The 16,976-nt window shown below is 35.4% G+C and overlaps 1 protein-coding gene across 5 annotated transcripts in view; it reads right to left on the bottom strand.

The window, feature by feature from the left end:
• Stag2 (stromal antigen 2) overlaps positions 1-16,976 on the bottom strand; it is a 140,549-nt gene that overhangs the window by 19,819 nt on the left and 103,754 nt on the right. For all 5 annotated transcript variants that reach the window (XM_052738632.1, XM_052738624.1, XM_052738663.1 and 2 more), the window contains 9 exons: positions 11,928-12,020; positions 11,739-11,828; positions 10,878-11,081; positions 8,391-8,461; positions 8,091-8,178; positions 7,917-7,997; positions 4,816-4,908; positions 3,767-3,941; positions 967-1,106 (listed from right to left, as the gene is read on the bottom strand). In XM_052738632.1, the coding sequence (XP_052594592.1) occupies positions 967-1,106; positions 3,767-3,941; positions 4,816-4,908; positions 7,917-7,997; positions 8,091-8,178; positions 8,391-8,461; positions 10,878-11,081; positions 11,739-11,828; positions 11,928-12,020 (1,035 nt within the window). The remainder of the gene's footprint in view (positions 1-966; positions 1,107-3,766; positions 3,942-4,815; positions 4,909-7,916; positions 7,998-8,090; positions 8,179-8,390; positions 8,462-10,877; positions 11,082-11,738; positions 11,829-11,927; positions 12,021-16,976) is intronic.

The following is a 16,976-nucleotide window of genomic DNA, read 5'->3' as shown; positions in this document are numbered from 1 at the left end:
AAAAAATTGATGTGCTGTATAATATAAAATTAATTCATCATGCCAAATGATGTAACTTCCAAACTACTTCTAAGTGATGCTAAACCTCTTTCATATAGTAAACTATTTTAAATAGAAAATTAAATTGGCTTTAACAAATTACACGTATTGTTATTTGTAGAGAGTTAAGACACTGGGCGTCGTGGCTCAGGCCATAAATCCCACAGTCAAGAGGCAGATGCATGTGGGTTCAAAGCAAATCTGGTCTACATAGTGAGTTCAGGACAGACAGAGCTACATAGTGAAACCCTGACTCAAAAGAGAGAGGGAGCAAGAAGAAAGTAAAGGCCGGGCAGTGGTGGCGCACGCCTTTAATCCCAGCACTCGGGAGGCAGAGCCAGGCGGATCTCTGTGAGTTCGAGGCCAGCCTGAGCTACCAAGTGAGTCCCAGGAAAGGCGCAAAGCTACACAGAGAAACCCTGTCTCGAAAAACCAAAAAAAAAAAAAAAAAAAAAAAAAGAAGAAAGTAAAGACTTCAAAAATTTTATATTCAAAACATTTTTACTTGAGAAAATACTTAGAGCATCCCTTAACACGGGCCATATTCTTTTAGTATAATTAACAATATCCTTTGTAGTCCTGCTTCATAATGAGAGTATCTCACATGTATTTTTGAAAGTTACAAGTTGCCTCTAGTTGCTAAAGAAGTATTTCATCATGAATACAATTCCATAAAACAGTAAACCCGGGATGGAAAATTTTCTAACATTCAAAATGTAAATAATCAGAAACCAAAATGTCCACTAACTGATTAAGTACAGATATGAGAAAATGTTACACAAAATGTTAATTGTTTAAGATAAGTATTTATACTACACAAAAGTAATTCAGTATTTTAAAATTTACAATGGTGCCCGCACAGTCAAGCCATTATTAGATTTTCTTGTAAGCATGAAATAACTATCTACAGCACATTTTCAAACTCACCTTCATATACTGCTTGAAGATATCTGCAGCTGTATTCATCTCCACCACAGTATATACAATTAGCTTACAAAATGCTGCAAGCAAATTTCTCCTCTTGTGCAAAGCTTCAATTTTACTGGCTTCATCCTCTTGCTGACCATCTGTGGGGGGAGGTAGAGATTCCCAATAATCAATCTATTTTGTATTTTATTTCAACCATATTTTTAAACATATACCATACACTAACCCTCTTATTGGAAAATTTGAAAGGGGGAAAAGAAGCATTAAAACCAAAATTAGATGTCACAACTACTCAAAAGTTCCAATATATTACATTTTTTAAACACCAAATGACCATCATTGCAAAGGAACAGAAGCAACGAATAAAAGGAATTGACGGTTAGTCACCTTAAGCTCATCCAATTCATTCTTATACTTTCCCAACAGGATGACTTGTCAAAAAGACATGCATATTCCGAATCTGTTGGTAAAGTCTCCTTCATTGAAGACAAATTAATTAATTTCAGAAAAACTCATATCATTTCCAAAGATTATCTCACCCCACTTTACCTCTGGTTTGTTCTTAGACATTCTTCTTATTTATTTAGGCAGGATTTTACTATATAGCCATGACTGCTCTACAACTTCCTAAATAGCCGAGGCGGGCCTGAAATTGAAGAGATTTGCCACCCACTTCCTCAACTGCATCTCTACACAGAGATTGGAGGTAGAGACAAGAGAACAGATGAAGTTCAGAGTGCCACCTAGCCTGATACTGCAAAGGTGAACATGGATACCTTGTTTCAAGATGTGATGACTGACATGTAAAGTATGTGTGTAGATTCCCAAATTAATGCAGATCAGTAATACAGGCAAATTCTCACACACAAAGAATTTCCCTATGAACACATTTCATATCAGAAATTAATTATAAAAAACTATGGCACACAAAAGAAAACTAAAAGAACCCTACTATTTCAGTTTTGTTTGATTATTCTTTATAGAGCAATTAATCTTTTCGATCTTTATTAGCCATTTATATTTTGTGAACAATTGGTTAGTCTATATCCTGTCAGCCTTTCAATACAAGATTCTCAATATTTGAAAAGCCCCTCTAGTAATCCTAACACCCAGTAAGAAATTAGCCATCTCAATTATTTTTGGTGCTAATGACTTAAAGCAGAGCATAAAGAATGCTAAGCCTACATTCTATCACTGAGTTACACCTGAAAACCTTAATATCAAGTTTTAATTTAAGATAGAACATCAGCAAACATTTTATTCAAAGTATATGCTCCAATATGTCAAAGCCATTTGCCCAGCAACTTAAAACATGCATCATTTACATTTTAAGAAGATTATACTGAATGTTATAAATTAACTTAACTGCTAACATTATAATGGCTCACTTTTACATAATATAATTTTCAGTTATTAGTTAGTAATATTGACAAGAACTTGAAGCATGGACTTCCTCATACAGAATAAATTGGCCAAAAAAAAAAAAAAAAAAAAAGAATTTTTAACCAGGCTGTGGTGGCACACACTTTCACACTTTCAATTTCTAGCACTTGGATGGCATGGGCAGGTAGATTTCTGAGTTTGAGGCCAGAATGGCCTACAGAGTGAGTAAACTCGGGGGGGGGGGGGGGGGGGGGGGGGGGGGGGGGGGGGGGGGGGGGGGGGCGCACGTGGAGATTTTAAACTCTACTTCATGTGAAAAAGTTTTCTCTTTTATTATGAGGATTAAAAAATGAAGAGGAATACCTAACATAGGATTTTCACTAGTGTCAGCTACCATTATTGTTGTATATTGTCAGTGGAGCAACCCTGGATATATTTCCTATTTAACTGTTTATAATGATATGAATTACAAATCAAATATGTAATAGTTTACAAAACCAAGCATTAGATGACAACTGTATAGCAATGGAAATGATATGTTGGTGGTGAGCTGATTAAGCAATTCAACTATGTGACAACCAGTGGCTAAATTATACTACAAGAAACAAAATAGTACACAATCCAACTTCAGTGTTAAATTTATATATAATAAAAGAACTTATACATTTTTCAAGTAAATAAGTATATTTGTTGTAATAATCCATAACCGTGGGAAATTTGAAACCATCAAAATGCCTAACATTAGGAAATGTAAATGTGTAGTGGTCAATTCTTATGATGCTCAGTGGTTGAGATGAATCAATTGTGGTTACATGTCAATACCGAAAAACAACCTAAAAATTTAAAAATATGTTGTAAAAACTTAACAACATTTATATGGAAATTAATAATAGAAAATTATTTAACTGAAAACTTCCAAGTAAAAGGGAAATATATGAGAAACAACAAATTTTTGACAGTGGTTATAACTTGGTAAAAGGAAAAAAAAATTATTGGTGAAGGATCATGAATTAAGGTATGTCTTCTTTTCAAAATAAACTACAAATACAGCAAAATTTGAGAAAGATGGGTGGATGTGTACAAGTGTGTAACAATTTACACACATGATCACAAAATATGAAAACCTATGATATAAAAATACACAACAAAAAGTCACATAAATGTCTTATTCTCCTCACATTATCTGAATACGGGCCTTATGAATTTTAATCAACTCTCACAGCTGTTAAGGAGATTCAAACTAGAAAAGAGTTAGTGCTAGTGAGACGCACGTATCTTGGAAGCATATACTCTGCAACACCATATCATCTCTATATTGCACTGATATTAAAGAACACAAATCTATTTTCATATTGAACTTTACTAATAGTGTTCGTATACACATACACATACAATGAGATGATAAGAATAAAATTACCTGCACTATTACTATCATCATCCTGTTCAATGAAGACATGATCCAAAATAAAGCTGAGCAACTCAGATTGCAATGAAGAATCAGGAGTATAAACTAATGGTTCTAACATGTCTCGCCCTCCAGACATAATCTGATGACTGAAGATCATCAAAATGTCACACAGAATAGTGAAGGCCTGTTTAAAAAAAAAAAAGGAAAAAGTGTCAACAAGTTTCTTAGCAAATGTCATAAATAAAATAATTAATTTAGGGGGAAATCTAATTTTCTGTATTTGAAATTATTAATTCAGTTAGCTGTTTTCTCAAGATGAGCTGGGCGGTGGTGATGAACGCCTTTAATCCCAGCACTCAGGAGGCAGAGACAGAAGGCCCTCTGTGTATTCAAGGCCAGCCTGGTTTACACAGGGAGACCCAGGACAGAAAGGGCTACACAGAGAAAGTCTGTCTCAAAAAAAAAAAAAAAAAAAAAAAAAAAGCTGAAAAGCTTTATTTCTTTTCTTCTTCTCCTCCTCCTCCTCTTTTTGTTTTTCGAGACGGTTTCTCTGTGTAGCTTTGCGCCTTTCCTGGATGTCACTCTGTAGATCAGGCTGGCCTCGAACTCACAGAGATCCACCTGGCTCTGCCTCCTGAGTGCTGGGATTAAAGGCGTGCGCCACCACCGCCGGGCTGAAAAGCTTTATTTCTTAAATAATGACTACTAATACAAGCAACAATTTCACATGTTCTTTATTTTTAGCAACATTAATTGGCTGTGTGTGTGTGTGTGTGTGTATGTGTGTGTGTATGTGTGTGTGTATGTGTGTGTGTGTGTGTGTGTGTGTGTATACATATATATGTATGTATGTATATACACACATGGGCACATACAATGCAAAATATAAACTCTTATTAAATGAATATACCCATTTTATTATGTATAAGCTCAATTTATTGTTTTTTAAAGTGCAGCATACATACACATATACTAGATGGTTTTTACTATTAAGTATTTTCACACAGGTTTTTGTGTTAGCTAAGTTGCTTGGCAAACAAAATGTAGCAATTACTAACCTGCTCCTTAACAGTAGTATTCACGTTGGTCAAGTAATGTTGACATATCTGACAAAATACCCTCATTTGTTTCTTTAAACGCAGTAAGTCCTCCTTGAAAAAAATTTAACAGGAATTATTTAAACTACTGTATAAACAACTCAGTACGTTGTTAAAATGTTTGATAACATAAACATCACCGCTAACTGCATTAGCTCTATGTGAAATCTATGTGAAATTTTAACTTAAATTTATTCTTCATGATTTATTACAAAGGAAGACACAAAATCATTTCTCTTTTTTTTTTTGTCAAATCTCCACAAGGTGCACTTCAAAGTATCTAATTCAAACTTCTAAGTACCACTCAATGGACTCTAAGCATACTGCAAGGAAAATTGCACATCCATGTTACTGCTGCACTAGTCCCATGAATCTAGACTGGAAACAGTTTAGATGCCCTAGAACAGATGAATAGGTAAGGAAAATGTAGTATATATACATAAAAATAAAATTATGTCATTTATAAGAAAATGAGTGGAACTGGAGATCATTGTATTAAAGGAAATAAGTCAGACTCAGAAAGACAAATATTTCAGTATTTTCTTATATGCAACATTTATATTTGCAACATACATATTACTTTTGATAACTACTTCTATAATTTTATGTGTATATAATTTGTATAAATGAATTTATTATGAATGTCAAAAAGTAACAGTGATACAGAACTACAACATGAAGGTAGTCTATAATGAAATTATAAACTCCATACTGAAATAATAATGTATGGTCATGCATATGTATACATGTTTAAATATAACTAACTGTAATTCAGTTGAGGGAGGAATAGTTCTAAAACAAGAGGGAAGATAATGAAAGGGAAAAGGAACGAGAAAATCTTATGTGCTTTTCATATACAGAATACAGATTAAACACACACACTCACACATGCACACGTGCACACATGGACACACAATGACATGAAAAGAGAATGACGACTATTTAGGGGAAGGTAGGGAACCAGACAGAGTGGAGAGAGGAAACAAGATGATGAGATTGGGAGTGGGGGAGTATATGCAAAGTACAATTGTCCTAGTTTGCTATAAATATCAACTTGACACAATTGGGGAACTGCCCAAATCAAAATGGCGTGCAGGCATGTCTATGAGGAACTGTCTTCATTAATAACTGATATGGGAGGGCCCAGCCCAGCACTGTGGGTAGTGCTAGCCTTGGGCAGGTGGTCCAGAGCTGTATAAAAAAAAGCCAGTTGAGCAGAGAACCAGGGAGTAATAAGCTAGTGAGCATTATTCTTCCATGGTTTCTACCTCAGCTTCCTGCCCTGACTTCTGATGGTGATGCCACTCTGTATGCTGTAATGTGTTGCTCTGATTGGTTATAAAAAATGCTGATTGGCCAGTAGCCAGGCAGGAAGTATAGGTGGGGCAAGAGGAGAGGAGAATTCCGGGAAGAGGAAGGCTGAGTTAGGAGGCGCCAGCCTGCTGTCCAGGGAGCAGTTTGTAATGGCACACAGGCAAAGCCATGGAAAACGTGGCAACATATAGATTAACAGAAATGGGCTGAGTTTAAATGTAAGAGCTAGTCAGTGGAAAGCCTGAGCTAATGGCCAAACAGTTTTAATTAATATAAGCCTTTGTGTGTTTACTTGGGTCTGAGCAGCTGCAGGACCAGGCATGACACAGGAACAGTTTCAGTTACAGACCTCTATCAATGATATATTGTGACCAGGTTGTATAAGATAAAATAAACCCTTTCCTCCCTCAAGTAGCTTTTGGTTAGGGTAATTACCAAAGAAACAGAAACAAAATACAACAATCATAGACATGAATGAAAACATCACAAGGAAACCCATTATCTTGTCCATTGCATAAAAGAAAGGGTAAGAAACATAAAACTTAAAAATTAATGTGTATATTAAGTGATATTCTAAATGATCTGGGGAAACTGACATAATTATATATGGCTAACTTTAATGAAAACACCAGCTCAGAATGCTTAGAGCCAATATTTATGATTCATGTCCACTTTATTATTTGAAACTGGTCAATTCATGGAAGAAAATAAATGGAATGGTATCTTAATTTCTTATTTGAAAGATAATGGTTATAGATCCTGAAAACTCAATTTTGTGGTCCTAACAAACTTTAAAATGTCCCTTAAATGTACACATACTAAATCAAAAAATGGGGGAAATTTTTCTTCAAGAAAATACTTATACACAGCCTAATCCGTAACTCCCATAAACTTAAGATTTAGAAAAATGAGCCCAATTAATATTATTATCGTCGATTAAAACATGATACATGATCTTGGGGGCTAGAGTGATGGCAAAGTAGCTAAAAGCGCTTGTTGGTCTTGCAGAAGACCATGATTTGATTCCCATGGTTTCTCATAACCATCCATAACCTCAGTTCCAGGGGATCCAACAGACAAGCAAATGATGTGTATACATGCATGCAGGCAACACATTGATACACATAACTTATTAAATAAATAAACCTAAAAAAATGACTTTGAGAAGCCTTGAAGACTACTAATAAAGTAATCTCAGGATATAATCAGGGCATAAGATAGTATAGAGAAAGTTGGTTCATCCTCTTCGGTTTATGTAATCCAATCATTGTCTACAATTATTTTAAAGGTTCTTGGGTGAAGGTACTCAATCCTGTTTTGCAAAATTTATCTCCCTAGGGCTAGTGAGAGGCTCTGAGTTCAATTTTCAGCACTCACATGGCAGCTTACAACCATCATAACTGTAGTCCCATGGGATCTTATGCCCTCTCCTGGTGTACCGACATACATACAAACAAAATACCCATAATACATTTGTAAATAAATCTTTTAAAAAAAAAAACTACCTTCCTTTATCTAGTAAACAATTTGAGAATGTGAAAAGTCAAATTATGCCATCTTTACATGTGAACAATTTTTAATTAAAAATCACATAATGTTCTTTCAATGAACATACAAACTAGAAACATGACTACATGTAGACTAGAAGTTAAGTATAACATGACTGAATTAATTTGCTCTTACTAACAGTTCAACAGCTGAAAATAGTGAATAATATTTAGTAAGAACACTGATGAAAGAGCACATACCTTTGTGGAACTGCTTTCAGATATCTTAGCAAGCTGCCAAAGGATTACATAGTGAGTACACTGCAGTGCATGAATAACAATCTAGAATAAAGAAATAGAAGATCAGAGAGAAAATTTATCTCACCAATTTCCACTTTTCTAAGTTCAGTATGGAACATATAAATAAATAAAGACCTGCTCAGGCATATCTCCATTTTCAATTCCGGTTTTCAAGAGTTTGTAATTACAAGCAAACAAATCCCACTTTGAAAGATCATGGGCACTGTTAAAAACAAAACAAAAAACAAATTAAGCTATATTTAAAAAAACCAAGACTGTCATAATTTTTTCAGAATATTATAACATGCCCCTATCAAGTGATTTCTTTTAAAAAGGAAGAAAAAAACAAAGACTCTGAAAACATAATAACCCATAAATTATGCAAGGTTATTTGCTATGGTTTTAAAAAATTAGAAACTCAAAGATTCAACTTACTTATGAAAAGCAGTGATCCTCTTCAACGTTGATAATACCTGATATGCGTCATCTTCATCAGGTTCTTCTCCCTATGAATATTAACCACACGTTAAAAAAGACCAAAACAATAAGCCCAGTGGCAGTGGTGCACGCCTTTAATCCCAGCACTCAGGAGGCAGAGGCAGGTGGCTCTCTATGAGTTCGAGGCCAGCCTGGTATACATACATAAAGTTCCAGAACAGCAACGGCTACACAGAGAAACCTTGTCTTAATAAACCAAAAAGATAGAAAGAAAGAAAGAAAAAGAGAGGGGAGGAGAGAGAAATGAAAGGAAGAAAGGAAGACAGATTAGACAGACTGACTGACTGACTGACTGACTGACCGACTGACAAATAAGCTGGACATGGTGCTGCCTTGAATTCCAGCATTAGGGAGACAGAAACAGGCAGATCACTGAGTTCAAGACCATATATAGTGAGACTGTTTCAAACACATGCACCCTCATATGTGCATGCACATAAAGATAAATACCAAAGTAAAATGGTTTCACAGTCATTTTGGTACAGATCATGGGAAGAATGACCAAGTAATAAATCCTAGGCTTATTGAAACGGTGACATAATCTCAGAAAAAAAATCACAATAAAACCCACAAACAAGCTTCTTCATTCAAGTCCCATATCTGCCAAATTAAATACAATATGGCTGAGTCAATCTAAGACTGTCAACAGAGGCGCATAATGAACAAGAGACAAAAACAGAATATTGTTCTCCCTTCTCCCGTTATGTAATACAGATATAAAACCATTTTAGAATTTTCCTGTTTCCCAGTACTAGATGCACCGCCAATAAAGGAGCACATGTTAGATGACAAGCAAGAGACCAAACAACAACTAAAAACAAAAAGGGAGGTAAATGAAAAAATAGTGTTCGAGAGAAAAATAACAAACCAATCACATATAAATGGGAGAAATTCATGAAATATACTAGTCCTGATTGTTGACATTTTGAATAAATTTTATGAACCCTATTATCTATGGTACTGACATCCAGTTTCCTCACAAATACAGCATTTTATGCTTTAATTTTTTTTAAAGTAACAGAACTTAGTTAACAAACTCTTGTCAATTTAAAACTAAATTGTTTTAACTATAGTCTACTCAGTCAAGGGCAGAACCATCAAAAATCTTTACAAAAGTGGTAACTGTATATGAACATATTTACATAATCCTCCAATTAGTAAACCTTAAACCTAGAATAATGTTACATATAAAATGTTAAATAATTTTATAAAACAGGAAGTCTGGAAAATACATCTAAATGATTTGGGGACCATTAATAAAAATGGTGGTGCTGGGCGGTGGTGGCACACACCTTTAATCCCAGCACTTGGGAGGCAGAGGCAGGCGGATCTCTGTGAGTTCCAAACCAGCCTGGTCTACAGAGCGAGTTCCAGGACAGGCTCCAAATCTACACAGCGAAACCCTGTCTCAAAAAAAAATAAAACAAATAAATAAAAATGGTGGTATGTAAAGGGTCTTTGAACGAAGCTCTGGCTGGCCTAATACTCACTATGAAGTTTGAACTGGCCTCAAACTAAAAACAACCCTTCTGTCTCAGGTTCCAAGTGCTGGATTATAATTGTTAGCCACTCCATCCACCATTGTTGCTGGACATGAAGAAGTTCACAATTTCTAACTGCTGAGAACAACATCAATAGTGAATGTCTGCTGGGCATGGTGGCATATACCTTTAATCTTAGCACTCCAGAGCAGAAGAAAGCAGATCTTTGTTAGTTGGAAGCCAGCTTCTACATAGTGAGAGCCTGTCTTAATAGAAATGGCTAAAGGAAGCCGGGTGTACTGGCGCCTGCCTTTAATCCCAGCACTTGAGAGACAGAGGCAGTTGATCTTTGTGAGTTCAAGGCCAGTCTGGTCTACAACAATAGTTCCAGGGTAGTTGAGGCTACAGAAAGAAACCCTGTCTGAAAAAAAAACAAGCAAACAAGACTACAAAGGAAATTTTTTGACAATTATGACTTGATCTGATTCAAGTAAATTAAAATACACATGTATTTCTAGAAAATTATCACACAAAAAATATATGCATATTTGAGTGCCAATGCAATGAGCTTCTTTGAAAGTGCAACATAAACTCCAAAACCTACAGTGACCATAGTAGCAACTATGAAGACTACAGTGCTTTCTTTCCCTTCAGTCTAACTTTATTATCTATACTTTAATAGCCAATTTTTCAGCTAAAATCAGGCAACTAATCAGTTAATTTCTTTAGAACAATAGGCAAAAAATACTAGTTTTGTCTTAATCTTTTCTCAGCTGCCTACCGTTGCCATATTCATATTTTAGTGGAAGAATGATAGCAGTTTGATGACACATAGAACTAAAAGACTCACCGACACACCACTAGACTATCATCAGGATTAATACTGAGTGACTCATTTCCTGGAAGGGAAGGATCCAACAGACAAAATACTTGTAACATATACCTCTTGCAGAAAATCTTCAAGAAGCCGGTTAAATTTATCTGCCAATTCATCTATCAGCTGACTTCTTGAAATATCTACTCTGTTGAAGATCGTGAACTCTTCATTACATAATGCATGGTAAGTTTTAGAACACGCTTCTAAAACATCTGTGTCTGTGTGCTTCTCTACAATATTCCGGATCTGGCGCAATAAGGCATCCAAATGCTGCAAAATAAAATTTATTTTATTAAAGCTAATAAGGTACAGGGCTAAAGATATAGCTTAGTGGTAGAAGGATGCCCATTGTGTGCAAGCCCTATTAAGGAATATACAGTAGGCATAATATATACCATACCACCTACTGGGACAGTTTTCAAATATACTAAATGTAAAGCATAAGACGTATTTTCAGACACTTTTGTAGTTTTGGTAAACAAATACACTGATTGGCCCATACTTATTTTTTCAGCTTTAATGGAAATAAAATAACCTATCTCACAGGGGTTTGACAAGAATGCTAGTAATTGTGAAGAACTTTCAATAGTTATAGGAACATACAAAAAGTGTTACATAAACACTAGATAATTTTGATTTGCAATTTTTACTGTCTAATAACTCATGACAAATATCCATAAATCATCAGTGAAATATAGTCATACAATGTATAAGAGAATCAAAGTATAGTTATGGGTATAAAGCAAAAAAGTAGCTCATTTGTACCATTCCCTAAATCCAATTGGTCTAAAATATTGAAAGACTTAGTAGATACAGGTTCACTCTAAATACTACAAAAATATATTTATAATATAAGAAAGCTATATAAAAGAGTAGATTGAAATAGCATTTTCTCCTCTAAGATTTTATACACAGAAAACGTCTTACCTTTTCTAATCGTCCAGTGGTATATATCTCCAAATCAAAGTACTGAGGTAACTGCAGCAAATTGGTCACCTTTTCGGCATCTACAGAGTACTTTTGGGGGGAAAAAGATCATGTTAAACACATTAGAGTAATGCTAAGTAAGAATAGGCTATGCCATTTTGAAAGAACTTGTCATCAACGCAATCTTACTTTTGCTAACAACTGTGGGAGGGCCACAGCAAAAAGTTCCGTGATTTTTGTCCTGTCATCCAGCTGTGTCTTCTTCTCCTTTGCTGTCAGCACCTAAGGCAACACAAGGACTTCTGTAAACATCTACTAAGCTTAAATTGTGATTAAGACAAATGAAATAAGAACAATATTTTCAATGGTGAATATAGAAATTTTGAGACAGAATCTTGCATTATTATACCCCCATTGGCCTCAATTCATTTTTTTCAGCCTCAAGTGGTGAAATTATCAGTAAGTGCCAACATGCCCAGTCAAAAATTCCCAAATATAAAACTTTTGCCCTAAAAGTAATACAGATCAACTAAATCATAATTGGGGGGGGGGGGGATAACAATTGGGTGCAGTGGTCCACAGTACTCAGGAGGCTGAGGCAGGAGGACAATAATGAGTTCAGGGCTATTTTAGGCTAGTTAGTGAATATCAAGCCAGCTAGCCAGGGTTACATCCAAGACACTGTAGCCAAAAAGAAAATTAAATAAATGTAGGGGAAAGCCACATAAAATAAATAACAACAACCACAAAAAAATTGAATAGTCCTAGAATAAAGATAAAAATCCAATTAGAGGAAAAATTGGTGGAATAAGGGTAAGTAGCACTCTACAAATTCCCTCACAAATCTGGAATTAAACTTTAAACCTGTGACTTTTAAAAAATAGGTCAGAAGTATAGAAGGCAGGGGAGGATATCTGTGAAAAGCAGAGTTATGAGAGACTAGATAAAATACAGAATTTATGAGCACTACATTCATAAAGAATATTACAGACTATAACAGAGAGAGTTCTGAACATGAATAGTAGGGAATGGAGAAATCCACCCCTATAAACTACCACCAGATCCAATAAACAAGAGAAAAAAAAGAAAGCTCCAGCAACAGGGAGGAAGAAAACCCACAAATGTTTAGATGAAAAGCCAACAAGTTGCTTGCTGAAGGCTGCAGACATTACCAAGCGCCATTCTTCTGCAACAGTACCTATGAAGCTGGACAATGAAGGAGCAGGTACCAAATCTCTGCAGTTAAGCTGCTTGGCTAGAACTAGAGTAGAAAACACTGCACAACCATGTCTCCAAAGTCCAAAGCCACCCCACACTCCAATAGACAAGAACAGAGCCAGAAAACCAGATAAACACCCCACGGAAAATGATTTTAACTGAAACTCAGTGCAGAATGCAAAGTTAATGTAAGTTTGTAGACAAAGGCAGCTCAAGTCTTGTTAAGAAAAAATATCCAACTGCAATGGTAACCTCAAGATATGATAGGAAGTGGGAGGCTCAGACTCTGAGGTAAAGCCCTGCTCAAGGTAGAAGTTCAAACCCTATGGGCAACCTGTTTGAAACCCACTGAGACACATCCAAACAGACCTATCAGGTTGAGCAGGTTTCAGCTGGACAACACACACAGGCTGATTACTCTCACGCTGGCATATACGTAATTCTAATTTTCTTGTAATTTTAATGATCGTTAAAATTCATTTACCCTAACAATTTCTCAGCTCCCTGCTTCTGGTTACTTGTCCCACCTCCAGTGTATTTTTGTTTCTGTTAAACTAATTCCTGGCTTTACAAAGCTTGTTTTCTTACATTCCTATCCTAAGTAACTAATATCAACTGCACACTATTCTATCATTGTTCCTTTATTCTTCAAAAGTTATTATTGATTTGAAAAAGCAATTACTTTCAACTATTACTTTATGTTCACACCAGGCCAGTACATCATTAGATTGGTTGGCTATTGCAGTTAGTGTTCTCTTGGAGTGGTGCTTCAGGTCATTCATGCCCTGTGTCCTGAGTACGTGGGCCGAATGCTACAATCTATGTAGTCCTACTAGCACATTTTTAAAACTGTGAACTGAAAGAATAAAGATGCTCTCACACCAACAACTTAATCCAAATATATAAACCCCAATGCAGAAACACAGTATACATGAAAATTCAGGTAACATGACTCCCTGAAGTCACCAATCCCACAGCAATGGCTTTCAAATACAGTGAATTAGATGAAAAACGAAAGGATTCTTAAATGATTATAAAAATGTTTAGAAAAATCAAAGAGGACAAAAATCAATTCTGCAATGAATTCAAAGAGAATAAGCAAATGAATGAAATAAAAACAAGAGAGAATAAGAAAAATCCAATAAAGATAAAAACAATGAGAACATTAGATTACAGTGTTGGAAATGAAAACCTTGAAGTAAAAAACTCAGTGGAAAGCATCACTATATATGCGGTGGATCAAGTGGAAGACAGAAGATCAGGGTTTGAAGACAAGGTAACTGAATCAGAATATTCACACAACAGAATAATTAATAAGAAAGTACAAGAAGAACATGTAAGGTGTGAGGGACATCATTAAAAGATTGGATTAATGAATGTTGGGCATACATGTATAAACAAGCTCAGAAAATAGTAAACTAATAAAAATCATAGCAGAAAAATTTTCCAAGTTTAGAGAAAGAGATTGCCATGCAGATACAAGAGGTATTTAGAATCCCAGACAGACAAGAACAGAAAAGAATCTTCCTATATATTATAATTAAAACACTTAGTATATAAAACAAAGAAAATAAAACACTGAAAGCTGCAAGCCTGCAGCATGAAATCCTATGTAAAGGCAAGGCAATAAGGCTAACAGCACTGACAACAAAGTCTGTAAATGCCAGGAGGGCGTGGGGTAATGTAGTTGAAGCTCTGAATGAAACAACTCCCAACCCAGATTATAATACCTAGCAGTGTTAGCCTGCATAACTGAAAGAGAATGAAAACTATTCCATGAGAAACACAAGGAAATACAGACATCTAAGGAGTATTACAAAAGAGAATTTGAGAAAGAAATAAACACACATATTATATCACAGCAAAGAATAAAATGCATTAAATAAGCAAAAGAGATAAAGAATGTACCAACATTGCAAAAATAAGATTATAGGATTAATAGTACCTCTAAATAATAACTCTGAATGTTAATAAACTCGATTTTCCAAACAAAATACATACTACCAGATTTGATTAAAATAGGAACCATTTATTTGCTGCTTCCAAAAAACACTGCTTTCTAACCAACAGAACTGGTGAAGACAAACACACCCAAGGTAAAAGGATAAAAAAACCATTCTGAGTAAATCGAACTGAGGAAAAAGAGGTTTAGCTAGCCACATTAATATCACACAAATCAAACTTGAAACTGACATTAGTTACAATAAGTCGCTTTGGATTAAGGAAACAATCTACCAAGAGGATTCTAAACATACATATATGAGATCAGTACACTCAATTGCAAAAAAAAATCAACACAATTGGATATAGAAGAAAAGACTAACTAACATCAACACAGTGAAAATGGAGAATTCAACAGCCCACTCTCACCAACAGGTCATTCAAAAAGAAAGGAAGAAAAAAAGAAATTAATCAATTGATACTCAACAAAGATATATCAGAGATAAATGACAGTATAAATCAAATAGACTCAACAGGTATCTGACAAATATTCAGATCTACAAACTATAGGATACACATCCTTCATAGCAGTCCATGAAACATTCTCAGAAAGAGATTAAATAAACAATGAACTAAAACTAGAAATAAACAGCCAGAAAAAATACAAATTTATGATTACTAAACAAGAAACTACTGAACGATGGATCAGTCACCAGAGAAATAAGACTCATCTTGTTTGTTTGAAAGAAGGGAAAATTTTAAATTAACCAGAATTTAATGAGAATGAAAACCGAACATACCATAACCAGAGAGACACAAAGAAGGAAAAAGTAAATAGTTCTAGGAGAGAAGTTTACATGCCTAACATCTGTAGCAGGCTTTCTTTTGGGCCACCAATCAGCTCCCAATAATAAGTCTGAGACTTATTAGTTATGAATGCTCAGCTATGTTTAGGCTTGTTTCTGGATAGCTTTTTAAACTAAATTTAACCCGTTTCTCCTCTTCTGTTTCGCCTCTGGGCTTTTTCTTTACCTTTCTTTCATTTTGTATGCCCTATTTTTCCTGCTTCTTCAGTATCTGGTTGGCTGGTCCCGGGTGTCCCCCTCTCTTTTTCTCTCCATCTCTCCCTCAACTCTCTTCGCTAGATTTCTCCTCCACCAGCCCTGCCTAGCCATGTACTGCCTAGCTATTGGCCATTCAGCTTTTTATTAGACCAATCAGGTACCTTAGGCAGGCAAGGTGAAACAGAAACACATCTTTACATAATTAAACAAATGTAACAATCTTTGCCTAGTTAAACAGATGCAATACACCTTTACATAGTTAAAGAAATATTCTGCAACATAAACAAATGTAACACATCTTTACACAGTTAAAGTAACATTCCACAACAAACATTTAAAAAAATTCACATAGATCTTAAATAACCAGGGACACAGAAAAAGGAGAACATGCCAAGCCAAAAATCAGTATATGGAATACTGTATACATCAGTATATGGAATAGTAATACATCAGGACTGGGATTGGAGAGATGTCTCAAGCAGTTAACTGTGAGTGCAGAGGAAGCAAGTTCAGTCCCCAGCATCACATTAGGTGGGTCACAACTGCCTGTAAATCCAGTTGTAGGAAATCTGACACCTTCTTCTAGCCTCTGCAGAAACTCACACAGATGACCAAAAAAAAAAAAAAAAAAACAAACAAAACCCCAAAACAAACCAAAACAAAAAAACCAACATCATCAACAACAAAAACTCAATAGCCTTCATACATACCAGCAACAAACACACCCGAGAAAGACAACAAGAACACAATCACCACCAGGCAGTGGGTGCATGCCTTTAATCTCAGCACTTGGGAGGCAGAACCAGGTGGATCTCTGTGAGTTCGAGGCCAACCTGGTTTACAGAGCGAGCTCCAGGATAGGCACCAAAACTACACAGAGAAACCCTGTCTCAAAATACAAACAAACGAACAAAAAAAAAAAAAAAACAGGAGAAAAGAAAGAAAACAATCCCATTTTTTTTTTTTTTTTTTTTGGAGACAGGGTTTCTCTGTGTAGTTTTGTTGTCTGTCCTGG

This window comes from Peromyscus californicus, unplaced genomic scaffold (genome assembly GCF_007827085.1).
Source record: "Peromyscus californicus insignis strain IS unplaced genomic scaffold, ASM782708v3 Scaffold_10__1_contigs__length_136768540, whole genome shotgun sequence".
NCBI lineage: Eukaryota > Metazoa > Chordata > Mammalia > Rodentia > Cricetidae > Peromyscus > Peromyscus californicus.
The sequence above is the reverse complement of the archived record's forward strand: the minus strand, read 5'-3'. Positions and strand labels throughout refer to the sequence as shown.